Genomic DNA, 18,306 nt, shown 5'->3' on the forward strand with positions numbered 1-18,306 from the left:
TTTTATATTGTACATACATTTAGGGAACATTAATGTGAAGTTCTTACTAATTTTAACAGTGTTGAGAGGTATTCTTCCATCATGGAGGTAGTAGCAGCAAATAATTGTGGCTGGGCAAGCAGAGGGAAAGCTTTATTATTAATTGAGAACATACTGAGATAATATAGAAATAGTATTTCTAGGAAATGAGCCTTATGCTAAGATTTCTTTTGTCAAATGATTGCTGTTTAAACTATAATGCAGTTTAACTTATATCAACATAAAAGTGGGCCTAGTTTTTCAATTTCCAGTTTTGTCTCTTAGCTTGCGGTTGTGATTGAAATACAAGTTAAAGTTGTAACCCTGATAGATTCACACAGCCTGCTATATGATTCTCAAAGTCAGGAACACAGGTCCACATTTTTGAGGTGGTTATTTGACTTTGAACTAGCTTACAGCTAGCTGATTGTGTGTTGCGGCAACGGCTTGACGCTTCTGTGGTAAAAACATTTCAAGAGGAGGTGCTTTGATGAATATCAAAGTGTTGGTACAACCCACCCAAACACAGCTAGTTCTGCAAAAGTTTTGGCCTAATTTGTGGAAATGTTGTCCCATGACCAGTTTGGTGAAAGTGTTGTCCCTGTGAGAATAATCAGTACAGATTTGAACCCAAACGCATGACAAAGAGGCAGTAGAGTTGCAGGAAATTTCACTTTACTTAATCAGTTCAGGCAGAGCCAAAGCCAGGAAATCAGATCGGACAAGGGGCAAGCAGGGATTCCAGGGGAGAGAAAAAGGGGAAAATGCTGGATAGCTGGGCAGGAACACAAGACAACCTGGCAGAAAGCAGGGGAAAATGGACTGGTATATATACTGAAGGACTGATGGGAGAATGAGCCACAGGTGTGGAGATGGGCGGAGAAAACCAGGTGCAGGCAATGAGCAGATGCATGGACTGAGAGGGAGGCATGATCTGAAATGACAGGAGAGTTTGTGATGAGCCATGAAAACAAAACCACATGAAAACAAACTAAAGAGTTGGGATTCCTGACAGTCCCATACAGGCCCAGTTTGGTGGAAATGTTGTCCCGGGCCCAGTTTGGCGGAAGTGTGGTCCCATGCTGGCCCACTTTGGTGGAAATGTTGACCCATGCAGGCCAAACATGGTGGAAATGTTGTCCCAGGCACAGTTTGGTGAAAATATTGTCCCATGCAGGCCCAGCTTGGCAGAAATCTTTTATCTGGGTTGTCCCTTGCAGGCCCACTTTGGTGGAAATATTGTCCCAGGTCCAGTTTGGTGAAAATATTCCATGCAGGCCTAATTTGGCCAAAATGTTGCCCCAGGCTTAGTTTGGCAAAAATGTTGCCCCAGGCCCACTTTTTTTCTCTGTTTGTTTTCGTATGTGGTTACCACCGTTGTATTCAGCTCCAGGTCATTTCTGACTCAGAATCCTGCTGTTTCTGCAATACCCGTCCTCTTCTATTTGATTGGCCAAAGCCAGGCAGTTACCTCCAGACATTCAGCACGGTGAAATGACAAGGGGCAAAAATTTGTGTCTAACCAGCCGTCATGTTTCCATCACTGCTGACCAGAGCCAGAGCCAAAACACACCCATGACCCCTGCAGAGTCATTTGACCTGGGTGTAAATGCTGCCTTTCCCAAAGAAGACAAAAAACAAATAATTTACACGTTAGATCAACTTGGGAAAAGTTTTAATAATAATAAAGGAAAATGTAGGTGGTGCTCAGGTGGTGGTGTTGTGATTAGGTTTCTCTTTCAAGCAGCTGTGCTTTCTGAGCCACTTGTACGACTTCTGCTACCACTGCAGTAGCAGAAAGATAAGTCCTTACGAAGTCCGAGCAGTATGGAAAAATTACCACATCTCTGTGACAAATGTGACAGAGTGATTACTGGAAGGAGGAAAAAAAAAAAGGACAAGTAGACGGATCAACAAACTGCGAGGTGGGAGAGAGACAGAGGAAGTGCGGCAATGATTGGTGATGGGAAGTGGGAGTGTTATTTAGCTGTCTCCCAAACTGAAGAAACCCCTGCCAGACTTGCAACTAGTACACACACACACACACACACACACACACACACACACACATGCAAAAACCTCAAAGCACCTGCCAAACCATGGAAGAGGAGAAATGCGACTAATTACATCTCTTTCCAAGCCATTGAAAGAGTAAATACCAAAGAAGAGACATGCATATTCATGGCAGGGCACAGTGGGATTGACTTGGCTGTTGAAAATCATCCAGAGTGAGATCGTGAAGCGGGGAGAGAGGAAGCTTTTGACACAACAAATTGCTGATTATTAGACAGACAGGAAGAGACACATGGACCAACAGACAGATTCAGAGACGCAGCGTGAACGCCGCGCCGCGCGTCTTCCAAAAGCCACCCACCGGCTCCTAACAGATGACGGTGCACTTTTAACATCACACATCAGCTTTTGATTCGGCTCAATAGACTGTGCAGTCATGAAACTTTGGCACCGTAATTAGCATACCACTCTATTTTTAATATAGCCTCATTTAAATAATGAAAGCAGTGAAATTGAAACTGTGATGTTACCCCGCTGTTAAAGGGCAAGAAGACGGACAGCGTTTCCCACAGCTTGAGCCTTTAATTGTTATCAACTCTGTGGCGTGGGTCCTCAATTAGAACATTGTAAATTTCATAAGCTATTTAATAACCAGTTCTTAAGTTGTACTGTATGTTCTATTCCGCTGGTAGTTAAAGAAAACTTTGCCAGTGGGCCTTTTTCACAGCAGACGTTTTTGACTTGGCAGAAACAGAGAAACCACAGGTGCTACTGAAAACGCTAACAATGGCTCTGTTCTCTTCAAGTGTGCCATGACAGGGAGCCAGCATGAACAAACTGTAGCGCTTAATGGAATTCAGCAATCAGAGTTTTTATTATTTACACCTGTGCTTTTGCTACGGTGAAATGTCAAAATGTCTTCAGTGAAAAAGGCATGCTCAGGAGAGAAATACCTGGGAAATGTCATGAATAGATACCAGTCATTTGAATATGATAGGTGTTGTGACTTATTGTAAGACAGTACAAATAAGAAGTGAAATGAGTGGATCACCTGATATATGAAGTAATAGTGCAGTACACTCAGCTGCTAGGTTTTGGTGATTAGACCAATATATTAGCTACTGGGGATTGTTAAAGGGATAGTTCATCCAAAAATGAAAATTCAGTTGTTACCTACTCACCTTTATGCTGACTGAAGGTCAGAATTTAAGTGAATGGTGATCAGTGGTGGACCAATGGTGACTTGTTTGATGTAATCCAGTGGCCCTTTTCCATACACCGAGGTGGCGTGGCTCGACTCGGTTTGACTCGGCACGTCAGCCCAGCATGGCAGGGGTTTGCATTACAACAGGGTTACCCAATAGAAGGTGTGTTTTTTACCTGAAAATCAGTGGATGTACTGTTTATATATGACTCTGGGATAAACACACTCTTTCTTTAAATTCTTCACAATAAAAGTCCCCTGTTGTTCCGTTATTTAAACGCTTTCATTATGAAGCAGCACAAACAGGAAATGTTTTAATTCGTGGGTTTCATCAGCAGTAACTTAACACAACTCTGACACTGTACTTTCAGGTATCTGCATTATTTTACTGTTTCATATTCACTTTCAGCAAACAGCAACACAGGAGAGAAACTACATTTCATTACATAAAGATTCTGTTAGAAGCTACAAAAGTACTGAGAGCTGAACATAAAGAGGCTTTAAGAAACTCTCTGCTCTCCTGCACACACATGAGCTGAGTATGAGCTGAGGGTCATCACAGGTTGGCTGCAGCCAGCGAGACGTCACTGCAGCCCTCCTGGAGGAGGGTCGGGCTCACTTTGGCCCCTCTCCAGAGTAGGTCCATCAGATGTGGCGCAGTGTAGCTCGGCACACTGAAAGTGATAATGGATATGCAGTTTTCGCGCAGTACAGTTTGGTTCATATCCAACCATAGCTATCAGCCTCAATACACCTTAACACAAGTGATATAGCTGAATTCAGCTGGCTGTATGTTACTTTGTCTTCATTAAGGTAAAGGGATAAGGGGGTGCAAATTTTTATTTTTACTGGGAAAAACTGAGGGAACTAACTTGCAGAGCTAAAAAAAAAAAAAAAAGTGAAGTTTGAAGTGATGTCACTATTGCAAGCAATTCAAGTTTATTTCAAGGAAGATGTACTTGGTGAGACACATTCTTTGTCCCCAAATTTCACTAACCTGATGTGCCAGATGGTTTGTTATATAGAACCATCTGAGAAGTCGTCCTTAAAAACTGGAAAAGGACAGAAGCTTTCAGAAAGTTCTTAGCAGGTGATTGGATGAATCATTAGATTAGCACAAGCTAATTTCAACCAATCAGATCAATGAACCATATGACACAGTAGGAGAGCAGAGCCATAGCCAGTAGGGAAAGGAGACATGAGAAAAACCTTTGGTCATGCAGCGATAAAATTCAGGAGTAGTACATTCACTGAAGGTTGTTCAATCAAGAACTCCAATATTCCAAGAGTTTCATCTAGACCTCACCCAAGGTGGAATCTTTATATATTCCAAGGGTGTCATGTAAAACCCATCCAGAAGGATCTAAAAGTTATAATTTTATAACCCTTTTGTCTTCTGAGGATTCTACGAAGATCCATATTATATTCTACAGATGAGGCAAAAAATTGAATCCTATATGTATGTGATCATGTATCATTTTAACAATCTGTGCTACAGTTGTCATTCTTTAAAGTGAGACAACATCATTTAGTGCCCATGCTTTCAATAATCCTCGAAGAACTCTTTCTTCACAAAAGGGTTCTTTGGTTGAAAAGGGTTCTTATCAAGATCCTATCACAAAGGAAAGGAGCTGTAAGATCCAGCTCCATTCAAAGAAGCATAATTCTCCTCACTATTCTGTCTACATATTAAATATGCCTATGAAACAAGGCTAAACATCCATCAGAGCTGTATAATTGGATATGCTTTTAAACAACAAAAGTTGTTTTTAAAAATATATCATTTAAAAAAAAAAAAAAAAAAACTGCTCCGATGATGATTTGAGCATCTTCAACACACCGTGGGGAGAAGAAATAATAAAGCCTGCAGACAGGAAACAACCCGTGGCAGGTTGTTTATGGTGACTGCAGACTGGGTGACAGTTGCTACTGATAGCTCCCAAACCTACTAAAATATGCCCCTGGGCGGCCTTCTAAACTCACTGTATATGCACTTATGTACCTGCTGCAAGACCTGCCGGTGAAAATGACACGGGCTGAGTTCCTCTGGAGAAAACAACCTGTTTTCCTCACGCTGTGATAAAACCGCCACACAGGAACATAGCTGAAGTCTCATCACCCAATCAGCCAGAGAACAGAGAGCCATTTGAAATTTGGTTAAGTGACAGTTCTTTTCAGACGAGAGCAACAAACACAATAGACAGATCCAGCTGATGAGCTGTTGTCTTTGCAGACATCGTCTCTATTGGCCTCAGCCATGATAAGACATGTTATTAGTGTCAGTATAACATGATGGTACACTGGCTGTACTGCAGATGAGCATTTTAATAGCTTCTATTCTCATGCATATATTTAAGCTTGAATTAGACATGTCATTTTAGTGTCAGAGACTGTGTATATATGACATAATTAAAAATCATGTTATATGTTGAACATTTTATGCCCTTAAAGGAACATTTGGATGTAATTTGTAAAAATATGCATTTTCAAAGATAGATTTCCATCCAACAGCAGTGTTTCCAAGCTGCTAAGGTGGCAAGGATTTTTGCTTTTAAAGAAATATAATTTTCAACACTTTGATGTGTTGAAAATTAATGTTTAGAATCCTGTAAGAAATGGTAGGAGTGCAAATGCTGTGCTAAGAATTTCTGCAATGTTCTTTACTGTATCAAAAACTCCCTCATACCTAAAAGCTAAAAATTCATCTCCACAGCCTCAACAGTTCTACTTTCAGCTTTGCAAAAATAACATGTGAAGGCATGGAGAAGCAGCCGATAAGAAAAAAATAGCACTTTGTTCTGAAAATGAAGAAATACCTCACCATGTGTTTTTCTTCTTTTTCCCAGGATTGCAAGATGTCCTGCCAGAGTTCCTGCGTGGGCGTTTTGTGGAGGCGGCCCTCAGCTATGTGGCGTGCAACTCGGAGGGCGAGTTGCTCTGCCGCAACAACGACTGCTGGTGCCGGTGCTCTGCCCGCTTCCCAGAATGCAACTGTCCCTTTGCCGACATCAAGGTCATGGAGGAGAACCTGGAGAAGAGCAAAGAGGCCTGGAGCAGCTTCAACCAAGAGTTCATGGAGTCAGGTACGGACTGGAATGCTTAATATGAAAATCATTTGATCGGCGTTGAAGTGGAAGCTGCTTTTAATGTGGGTGTGTGAGTGAGCTTTTGGTTAAGTGCTTAAAACAGGAGCAACCTGAATAAAGTTTAGGTTGGTCATGTCATCACTGCAAAGCTACCTTGCTGACAGCCCTCTCTGTACAACACGCTCAGCACTGACAACTGCTAGACCCTAAATGCTAATGTATAGCAGTTTCCACAGCATTTCAAGAGTCTGTTTTAACGCACTTCATGGCACTGAAGCCATGATCACAGGCAGCAGTGGATAGCGGGAGCACGAGGATCAACTCAACCATCATCAGCAGGTTATGAAAACTCTGTGTTAAGTTGTTCTACTGCTGCTGAATTGGGTTAGTAAGTTGCTAGATTTACTAACCCGATGTGGCATTTTACTTGGCCCGCAATCCTTATCGTTGAGGCTGGCATCCCCTATTCTCTTACTCTTCGCCTCTGCTGCTCTCAGTTCAAGTGGCTCTGTGCCACAGTCTTGGCTGTTGGTGAAGGTGGAGTTTGGCTTTATTTGCCAGATGATGAAGTATTATCTCGGCATTAACAAGGCTGAAAATGCTGAAACATGTCGGTGCTGAAAGTCAAGAGGACAGAAAGAGGGAAGCTGGATTAAGGATCTGATCTTAAGAGTGGTGAGAGTGTCAGTGCTCATGGGGTGACTGCAGGGGTAGTGAAGTGGGTCTGTGTGCAGGATTTGAAGAAAGAAGAGTTCTGAATTCATGATGGGGTGGGTTCAAGCTAAAACAGGATGTTACATTGCTGTTTAAGAAGATTCTGAATGCATAAACTTTGCTTGTAGAACAACAAGATATTCCCACTGAAAATAAGTCATGAGTATGCGTTACTTTTAACCTTACCATTTCCCAGTTTTTATTCTTGATGCTATTATTGGATGGTTCAAAAGTACAAAAGTAGTGTTGCGGTATTAAATGTTGATGGAAATGGCAAATTCAAAAAGACTCCCTCAATTTCACAAAAAGTCCTGTGCTCTCTTGAGGTGTTTTTTGACTTTTTTGCAAAAGAATTTATGCTGCTAATGGCGATGGCAACACTTACCAAAAAAGTTCTAGTGTTATGAATATAACGCTACCCACTGCTGATGAACCAATAAACTTAACCAATACCCTAATAATTGCCTAACAGTAGGGGATGGAAACAAGCATTCATTTGCATTTTCTCTGACTTGCTTGAAATGTCTTAAAGAAGTTAAGTATCAAGAATGAAAACTGAGAAACTTATTTATTAGCAAAAACAGTAAGAGGCATTTCACCAAAGAAGGGAAGTTCCTTTGTGGATTATGAGTTGCACTTCCCGTAGGGTGGTCACACAATGTTTGAACCATTAAGAAAGCGAAATTCAGACACCAGCAGTAATCAAAACAAGAGGAAAGATGCTTGAAGAAAAAATACCAGACAAGAAAAACAATAATTCCAGGTCTATCATCCTTTTGAAATCCAGACAGCCATGGGCACCGACTTTGGTTGAATATTGTGGGGTTGCAAATCATGTCAGCCAATGCATTGCTAGAGTGTGCTGTAATGAGGTGTAGGGCTTAATATTTTTTCAGAAAATTAGACATTTTCTATCTTGGGAGCAGAAGCACACTATGCCAGAAATGAAATTCGTTAAACCTAGTAGTTTGGTGTAGATTCCATATTGTGTTTGCGTCCAGGGGCTGCAGGTGCGTCTGCAGCAGAAGATGTTAGATATAGTCAGCCTAATAAAGTTAATTATCACTCAAAGTTCAAAAGCAAAACTCTAAAAAAGCTCTGACTCACTTGGTGCGAGACTTTCTGCAGCAAGGGAGACTTTTTGCCACAGCCACAACTAACTCTACTGACTGCTTTAATGATACAAAGTGATGGTGATCACTTTGTGCTTGTTAACAGATTAATTAAAGCACTCGGTGTACTTGGCCGGTAACACGTGAGAACAAAATACACTATGCCTCATCATGTACATCAAATATTCAGAATAATATTCTACGTTATGTGTTTATTTGGGATCCTTTCAAACACCAATGAAATTTATTCATCTATTGCAATTTTACAACTGCATTTATTCCTGCTTTGTCACAGGGTTGGGTCACGGCACCCCTGTCTTTAAACTGCAAATTGTTATTTTTTCTCCAAAGCTGTAACCTTGAAAATAAACCTTTGCGCCAATGCCCTTCTAGTGAATAATTGCAAGAATTTGAATCAAGTGATGAATAAGTTGTTCTTTGAGACACTGTTTGAGGCTTTGAATTCACATTACATAACACTCAGTTGATGAAATACCATTACAGTTACATGATCGTGACCATTTTGGCTCAGTTGTAGAGGCAGGCTGAGGATGTACTGACTGTGTTCCAGTACATAAGAGAAAAGAGCTCTGGACAGCTGGACAGGGACCATGTTGTATAAGATCGTTCTGTTCCAGTTACAGATGTAGCAGGTGGGCTGGTGATGATTTATAGCTCCAAGCTGGATGCAGTTCATTCTTAATAACACTGTGTTTATGCAGTGTGTACCTGTGAAGTGTTGCTCTAGCTGTGTTCATAATCACTTGTGATATTTACTGACAAATAGAGTGCGGTCATCGATGATGCGTGATAACCTCCCTGGATCACAGCTCATTTGCTGCACATTTTCTTCATAAAGACATTTTATGTAAAAGCCTGATATATGAGAATCATTTCAGTATGCTGTACATTACATGGTTTATGTTGTGTTGTATGGAGAAAACTTTAGCAGAGCTGTTGCTCTATGGGACTAAAGACACAACAGTGTGTCTACATTTTGAAATGAAAGTCTATTTCCCAATCAGGCTTGAGGGACATTGTCTTATTGGTCTGTCAGTCAGCTGTTTCTACACTTTATTGTTACTGTGATGCTTTGTCAAGTGAACAAATGAGCAAGCAACTGAAATGAATCCAAAATCTCTGTGATTTGACACATACAGCATTTTAGTGGTGTCCAACTTGTGTTAGCTGAAAAATGCCCACAAGCTACAATTATAGCACAACAAATAAAAGGCTTAAATGCTTTAAACAGTCCAGAAACATCACTATAGATCCATCACACTAATGATGTAGTCAAGACCACCTAAAGTCAAGACCAAGACCAGAGAGTATTGAGACTGAGATAAGTTTAAGACTTTGGTCGGGTTGGACCAAGTCAAGACCAAGACCAAGGCAGAGCGAGGCTGAGTCAAGACCAAGACCAGGGCTGTCACATCTCTAGCTCTCTGACCAGTGTATAGCATTTATGTCATAGCTGATTTCAGCTAATATAGATGTAGCACAACTTTATATACATTAACTACATGACTTTATGTGACCTGTCTCATGTTTTTGCTTGTGCTAAACAATGATAACCCCAAAACATCCTGTACCTTACATGGTTTGGGTTTGAGGAGTATTAAGCGTTGTATGGAGACAGGTCTACACAGCTGTTGTTTTGTGGGAGTGAAGTCAGGGCAGTGTTTATCTACAGTTTCAAGTGACAGTCTTTTTCCCAGTCAGGGTTGAGGGACATCATCTTATGGGACTGTCAGCCAGCTGTTTCTACCCTTTATTGTTAGTGTGATGCTTTGTCAAGTGAGCTCTAAATGAGCAAGCAACTCGAGTGAATACAAAATGCCTCTGATTACAACATGCAACATTTTAAGTGCTGTGTCCAACTTTTAAAGCAAGGCCTCATGGGATTTGCTTATGGGATACTGGTAAACGCTTAAATTAGTCAGGAAACATAACTGCAGATCCATCACACCAGATGTAGTCAAGACCAAGATAAAGATCAAGATCAGAGTGTACAGAGACTGAGACAAGTCTTTAAGGGGTTAAGACCAAGTCAAGACCAAGTTCTGTCACATCTATGGCTCTCTAACCACAGTGTGTAGTGTTTATGTCAGAGTTGACGCTGGCTAATGTTGATGTAACACAACTTTATATACATTAGTTACATGACTTTACACGGACTGTCATAACCCCCAAATATCCAGTTCCATTGTAGACTATATGTATATTTTTATACCTTCATGATATTTTCAGGGGTATACGGTATAAGACAGTATTTGTGTAACTTTATCCCAAAATTCCCATGTTTTTCAGCTTAGCTGCCTTGTCCAACAGTAGAAAGACTGACCTCTGGTGGCATGTGCTGCACACTACAATGCATCACTTCAATACAGCTTCAGTTTAATAGAAAGGGGAGCATCTATACTTTTGTCAGTACTGAAAATCATGCAGCTGTGATGTTATGCCATCCAAGTGTATTACAATTTAAGTGTACCAGTTTGTTTTTAACGTGAACATGTAATCATGTACAGTCATTGTCAATTTAAACCCTGTATACTGTACATAATGTATATGCATACACTGTACATTATAATCCACTTCATGTATGTATATTCATTCAATATTCCTTTCTTTGCACTATTTGTATTATTCATGACTTACATCTGAAACACTTGACTTGTAAAAGATTTTTACTTATGCATTCTTTATTCTTCTTTATTTATTATTTATTATTTATTATTTATACCACATGCCTGATTTCGTCTGATCTAAACTAAGCAGGATTGGCCCTGGTTAGTACTTTGATGGGGACCACCCAGTGCTGTAAGCCTTGAGTGGCACGGTGGTGCGGGACCTTTCTGTGTGGAGTCTGCATGTTCTCTCCGGGTATTCTGGCTCCCTCCCACAGTCCAGTCCTGCAAGACATGCAGGTTAGTCAGGTTAACTGGTGACTCTAAATTGCCTGTAGGTGTGAATGTGAGCAGAAATGGTTGTCAGTCTCTATGTGTCAGCCCTGAGAGGGACTGGTAACCTGTCCAGGGTGTACCCCGCCTCTCGCCCAGTGTCCGCTTGGACAGGCTCCAACCCACCCATGACCCTTCAATGTTAAGCGTTTACAGATAAATGTACCTTTATTTGTTCAGTTTTGTTGTCTTTGTCCTCAGCTGTATGTTTGTCAGTCTATAAGTACATTCAGAGGAATGAAAAACCAGAGTGAAATGACTCTGATTCAGATTCTGGTTAAACATGACGTAAAGGAAGTCCAAGTAGTGACAAACCAAATGACAACAAACCATTACTCATTAGTTGTCTACTGTTTAACACAACAACACTGTCTGACTTGTCGTCTGATAGTAGTAGCAATAGGGGTACCCAAAGGAATAGTAGCTGTTGTGTGAGTAACAGTAGCAGTAGAAGAGGAATAAAAAAGGATAACAAGTTAATATTATTCTTAATGGTGAAATTTATTATTAAAAGAATAAGTCATTTGAATTTATGCAGACATAATGTGGAGGCTCTTTCCTCTCTTGTGAAATTAAGAAGATAACTTCATAGCAGTGTGAGTCATTTCCACTCAGCTAAGCTTTCTTACAGGAAAGTTGATAATTAAAGAAAAGTTAAATGAGAATTCAGTATTGTCTCAACTTATCCATTCTGTAAAAACACAAAACTTCTGACTTACATTATTTCTCAGTGGAGCTCTGCCTGTTATCTGTGTTCAGCTTACTCTCTTTTTTGTTGGAAACTGCTGCATTATTAGACATATTATGCTAATATGTGACAAAGTTTAGAGGCAGCAGTGTGAAAGTTGTGTCTCGGCACGCTGAGCCACGGTGACAGAGGCCCCATCAGGTGTCTCACTCTCGTTAAATCGATTTCCACCAAGCCGGGCGGCTTTATCGAAACTATTCATCACAGACAGCGAGACACAGGTGTGTGATGTAATGGCGGCAATGATGCAGAACAGTTCGGGCGTCACTTCCTAAATTGGCTGAAGCTTCTTCCTCTTCTTCTTCTTCTTCTTCTTTGCTTTGTGCACTCTTAGAAATAAGGGTTCTCGAAGGGTTCTTACTGAAGAGCTCAGATTCTACCCAGAACTGAAGAATCTGTTTCTGAAGAAAGGGTTTGTTAAGGGCTCTTTGTGAGACTAAGGGTTCCATAACAAACCCTTTTCATCCAAATAATCCTTTCTGGAAGAAAGAGTTCTTCAAAGATTCTTGTAAGCTTGTGTCCAATCTGTCAAGCTGTTGATTCTGCCAGTCCTGTGCTCACCTTTAACCCGTTTCCCAGGGACCTTCAGCCTCTCCTGTCCTTAAAGGTAGCATCAGTAGGATTTATCTGAGCTGTCTGTGGACACATCAGAAAGATAGTCTCATTCCCAGGACATCAAATACTGATGTTTTGGGTTGGTAAAGTATCTCAAGCACTGCAAAATAATGAAAAAATAAGGAAATACAGGCAGAGAGCACTGCCTCTGCACATAGAGCCATAAGTGAAAATTGAAAGCAGTTGTGTTTATATGATTCTACACATTGTTTTTTAGGAAAATGTTGCATATTATGCCTTTCATAAATGTTTTACTCGTTAAAATAGTTTGAGTGTTTTCTAAATTTAAACACTGGTAATTGTAACATACTGTAGATCATTTAAATGATGAATGATGACAAAATACATAGAACCCTTAGCAGACAATAGGATATAAAAGGGATTTGGTAGAAGCTGATGGGTGGGCCAGTTCCATATTGGTTGAAAAGAGCTAAGAAGGGAACCTTTTATTACGTATTCTCATACCTAAATGCCAGAAGAGGTTGACTGTCAGTTTGTTCCAAAATGACATACAGGGTGTCCACAAAGTCTCTTTACAATTTAAAAAATTTTAAATTTTAAAAAAAGCAATTGATGAGATATGTTAATCAGATTTGTTCGATGTACTCAGTGGTTATTAAAGTTTTTAATCACATTGCATTTGTGTATTTCAGGTACCCTGTTGATAAATAAACCCCTAAAAATGGCTACTTCTCAAGTAATGGCACAATGTGTATTGTGGTTTATTGAAACAAAATCAGATACGCATTCTTTCTATGGGGTTATGTTAAAGATATTGTGTATCGAACCAAGATATAGGACATCAACGACCTGAAGCAAAAGATCACTGATGCCATTGCCACCACTGTTTAGACTATGCTGCAGCGAACATGGCAAGAAATCGAGTACCGTCTTGATGTGCTTCGTGCAACTAATGGTGCCTATATAGAGGTGTATTAAATGAGGCAAGAAAACTTCAATATCTACTTTTCATTTTGTACTAATTTCCACGGATTTGTCTATTCATTTGCTTTTGTGATAAATTTGTTAAATTGTAAAGAGACTTTATGGACACCCTGTATATTACCAGTGAAGAGTACCAGCAGTGACAAGCTTACTGGACCTTAATTCGTTACATAAGCCACATGGCAACTTAGGTTTAGGCAATAAAACTACTTGGTTAGGGCTCGCAAATGCTTGTGGTTTGGGTTAAAATAACTTCATTACATATGTCACGTGATGGAAGTGATGTCACTTGTGCAACGACCTAATGCACATGACATTACAAATGTGGTTTACGTTGCAAAACAGTTGCATTTGGTTTGGGTTAGAAAAATATCATGATTTGGGTTAAAATAACTATGTTACATATGACATAACTCATATGACATTACAAACATGGTTTATGTTGTAAGAGTCACGGTTTGGTTAGGGTTAGGCACAAAAGTGACAAGGACAAGATTGCGGTTTGGGTTAAATAACTATATTACGTGTGTCACGTGACACAACAGTTAATGAAAAGTTAATATGTTTACTTTGCATTTCACAGAGGACGTAAACCCCTGTCTCTTGGGTGAAAGTCTTTTGCATTTGGAGGAGGTGGGGTTGATAGATGGGTCAAACAAACAGACTTCTTCGCTCCTTATACTTTTCCTGTCATACTTAATACGTCCACTAGGGTGTGCCGGCTAACAATAAACAAACATGTCAGTCAGAATAAGCTGCCTGTTCTTTTCTGCACAACGATTTTCTAGTGAGGATGGCTTGTTTGTAGATGATTCTAAGTATAACCCTTATGTTTACCCCTTGGAAAGGTTTCCAAGTGGAACCTTAATTAAAGATCCTACCAGAAACCAGGGTTCTCTTATGGGTTCTAGTGCACACCTTTATCTCGAAGAGTGTGCATCTCAACACAGCACCAGCTCGTGTCTTAATGACTTGGAAGGTGGAGGCAGGATTTAATTGGAGACAGGTTTCTGGCAGCTTTTCTTCAACTTTGTGGGTGTGTTGTGCTTCCCTGCAGAGCTCAGGTGATTGTGCGCGCGTGTGCTGCCATTTATTTGGAGAAACTGCTTAGTGAGTGACATTACGGAGGCAAACAGCATTTCTGTGCATTCATTTAGCCTCATTTTGACGGCACCTGACTTTGCAAAGTTGCTTTTTTTGCTGCATATTAAACCTTTATAGAGACGCCCTGACAGTACTGAAAAGAGAGGAGGAAGACGTGTAATTGCCGGGCTTTTCTTGTTCCGCTGACGTTATAGTTTTTGTCAGGAGCTTAACTTTGCACTGTTTGTCATAAAAAATGAGTACTTTTAGAGGCTTGTGTGTTTGAGTAACGAGCTAAAAATATCAAGGAGAGGCACACACACACACACACACACACACACACACATGGACAGACATCACAGGCAGGCATACACTGTACAGCCACAGGCATGTATCCAGGGCATCATCAAAGTTTTATCTAATTTTAAGGAACACACACAATCCACTTACAATTTCAGACACTTAACCAGACTCACACAAGGCGAGCCGGGATGAAAAATGAATGCAGGGAGATGAGAAGAGGGTAATCTACATGGCAAATAGTGTTTGACTTTCAGAGCCCCACCTCTCTCAGTCTTACTATCTCTTTCCCCTCGTTTGCATCTTCTCACTTTTCACACGCACACACACACACACACACACACACACACACACACACACACACACACACACACACACACACACACACTCGCAGTGGTTTTTGGCTTCTGGCGGTGTCGGGGAAGTTGGGCTGAATCTCGTCTGCTGGGATGGGCTGATAAATTTATTGTGGCGAGGGGAAAACAACTGCGAGGATTTTGTGTGTGTGTGTGTGTGTGTGTGAAAGAGAGACTGTCCATGTGTGTTTCCAGGGAGACAGAAGGAGGACAAAGAAGAGACTAAATCATTGTGTGCGAGAGGAAAGAGGAGAATAATACCCTCAAACCTCAGCCACTCACCATTTCCTCAACCAAAGACCCAAAGCTAGCTTGATAGCTACACACACACACACACATATCACAAGAGTTCTCCACTGTAAGGTTTTTTTTTTTTCTTTGGATAGATCTCATGTAACGTTTGGGAGACAAGATGTCCTGGGAAGGTGTGAATAAGTTGCGTCTGGAACATCACACCTTTGGTTTTGTGAAATTGGAAAACACAGCCAGCCTCAAGGCTTAGCACCAGATTCCCTAATACCTGCCTCTGTACAGTGTGTGCATAAAATTGCAGCACCACATTCCTATTACAGAGTGCTGTAATCTGTTTCCTCCGTCACAGACTTAAAAGTTCTTTCTGAGTGTCTTACCATCTCAGCTCAGGTACAGTGATGCAGCTTTTTGTTTGTGATGAGGATTTTCAGATGTCAGCGCTTCGCACAAGCTCTGAAACCCACTAACAAGTATTTTTTCCAAATGCTCTCTGGTTTAAAGGGTAAGGTTGGCATGATTCAGTATTTTCCTTTCTTTTAGTGGCCATAGCATGGATAACTGTCACATCTGCAAAGGCCCCATTAATGCTGAAAGGTACATACAGATTTTGGAGCGACATACTGAATGCTGCCATCCAGACGATGTCTTTTTCAGACACGCCCCTTCTGAATTCATCAAGACAATGCCAAGACATTTTCTGCATGTGTTACAACAACATGGCTTCATAGTAAACAAGCTTGGGGAGTAATGGATTACATGTAATGGGGTCACATAACCAGTATACAAAAAAAGTAACTATTTGATTACAGTTACAGAAAACTACAACTGCTAAGGTAAGTTGAGGTAAGACCAATGCCAACATCAGCAAACCTGTCAATACTACCACATTGCTTCTACTGCTACTGCAACTGAAAAATATTTTGGGATTGCATGCTGGTTACCGGGACAGTGTTTGGGTAAAAACACAGGCCCCAAAATAAGTTTATGTCATTTTACTGTAAGCTTGAGTGTGACATATGAACAGCTACTTAACAAAGAACATTTAACTGTAAGTAATTGCTGGATTAACTGAACAAACAATTTACTATAAAGATTAAACACTTCAGATAAGATAATGATACAAAGTGCAACATGATTGACGTCGGTGAAGTATTTTGTTTCACACTAAACAAAACTACGACAAACGTACAACAAACTGAGCCTTTCTTGATATGTTTTAAATTGGAAAAACAATGTGTGTATTTTATGGCACAGTTCAAACGGAATCAAAAAATAATTTGTCTCTTGCCGTAGACCACCATTCATATTTTTGTCCAAATTTGAGTCCTATGGGGCACGCCAGAAGGTGCATGACTATTTAACGCAACTTAACACAGCCTTCCATAACTGTGACACTGGTATTTGCCAGGAATCTGGCAGAAACTGGTATTGCTGCCTCCATTCACTCCTAAATTTATTTTACTGATTCATGTATTTTCATAGTCACCTTTTGTAATTCTGGTGCCTCTGTGATGACATGAGCAGTTTGAGTAGGCTTAGTGCACCTGTGCTTCAGTAGCCCACATATTTCAGTAGCTAGCCGACAACCAGCACTGTTCATAAAAGGAATCAGGATGTTTGTGATACTCTTACATTGTGTTGATGACGGTATGGTGGTAAAACTTGACGTCTGTGAAATATTTGGTGGCCACATAATAACTTTTTGTAGGCATTTTTAAGTCACATTAAATTAGAATAAATGCATGCATAATGTACTTTAAATTCATTCATGAGTACAGAATGACCCATTATTCTACCAGAGAGGAATCGCTATGACAGATCAGAAAAGTTCCAGTGACCTGTGCTAAATCCTCCCGCTTAAGTATGGCTTTAGAAGTTAATTAGCCAACCCGAGCCATCACAGGTGACACAATGCTACACTGACTCACAGGTTCAAGTGGCAAATCTAAGAGCCGGTCGTATAATGGGATTCTAATAGAAGCTAGACTTACCATACCAGTAGGATATTCCACCCAGCATCCCCATGATTTAGCTGGATCTGAGCTGGGACAATACAATAGCTGGTGTGAGGAATGAATGAGTTCCATACATGTTGCAGGGGCTGAGGGGAGGGTGTAGCTAATGAGGTCACTCATACATGAAACATCAGGCGGAGCTTCTTAGTAATTGAGATTCAATTCCCTGCTCCAAGGGTGGGTAGGAGGCAGTGTTAACTCCCCGCCGAGAGAAAGAGTGAGCGAGGAAGGTGGAAAAATCCTGGAGAGAGGCTTTCATCTTCTGCTGTGCTCTGCTCACGTTGGTCAAAGGAGGGACGGATATACCATTAAATGTAAAGAATGAAATATCAGGTCAATGTTTGATCAAACAGCTGCGCCAAGTCTTACCTTAGAAATTTACTGTCAGTCAATTTAAAAAAAAACTGTCTCAGTCGTCAATGCATACATACATATCACTGCCATCCATACCTAATACCAACCAGAACTGGTTTTACATTAGCTGTACTTCCCAAAGACTAGCTTGTAACAAACTTCCAAACTTTTGTTCACCTCACAATTTAGTTTTCTTTGAAATGAGCGCTACAACCTCCTGTCTTTGGCAGAAGAACAGCTTTAGAGAAGCCACATATTGTATAGTTCTATTCATTAGTAGACTGATAATGAAACACTTATTATTTTCACCATATATCAACATTGGCATGACTTGACATTGTCCAGAATAAATTCAGGCATCTGTTTGAATAACGTCCCCATTGTGAGGAGCTGCTGTGCCTGCTGCATCACAATGCTCAACACCAGTCACACACTGTTAATTGGATATGCTTTGCTTGCAGAACCAATTTCCTAATGTCAATGTCCAGTGAAGACACAGGTTGGTAATGTGACCATTAGGCTGGCTAGTCA

General features: G+C 40.5%; 1 protein-coding gene and 1 long non-coding RNA gene across 2 annotated transcripts in view; one reads left to right on the forward strand and one right to left on the reverse strand.

Annotated features, from left to right (window-relative positions):
• Positions 1-18,306, forward strand: part of brinp2 (bone morphogenetic protein/retinoic acid inducible neural-specific 2) — a 345,188-nt gene that overhangs the window by 264,950 nt on the left and 61,932 nt on the right. The window contains exon 6 of the mRNA XM_084732412.1: positions 6,082-6,318. Within this exon, the coding sequence (XP_084588538.1) occupies positions 6,082-6,318 (237 nt within the window). The remainder of the gene's footprint in view (positions 1-6,081; positions 6,319-18,306) is intronic.
• Positions 777-17,489, reverse strand: LOC146318278 (uncharacterized). Its single transcript, XR_014771652.1, has 3 exons — positions 17,398-17,489; positions 6,057-6,263; positions 777-952 (listed from the first exon to the last, which is right to left on the reverse strand). It is a non-coding gene; the product is annotated as an uncharacterized LOC146318278 (long non-coding RNA).

The sequence above is a fragment of the Lutjanus erythropterus genome, chromosome 12 (genome assembly GCF_056507025.1).
Source record: "Lutjanus erythropterus isolate fLutEry1 chromosome 12, fLutEry1.hap2, whole genome shotgun sequence".
Taxonomy (NCBI): domain Eukaryota; kingdom Metazoa; phylum Chordata; class Actinopteri; order Lutjaniformes; family Lutjanidae; genus Lutjanus; species Lutjanus erythropterus.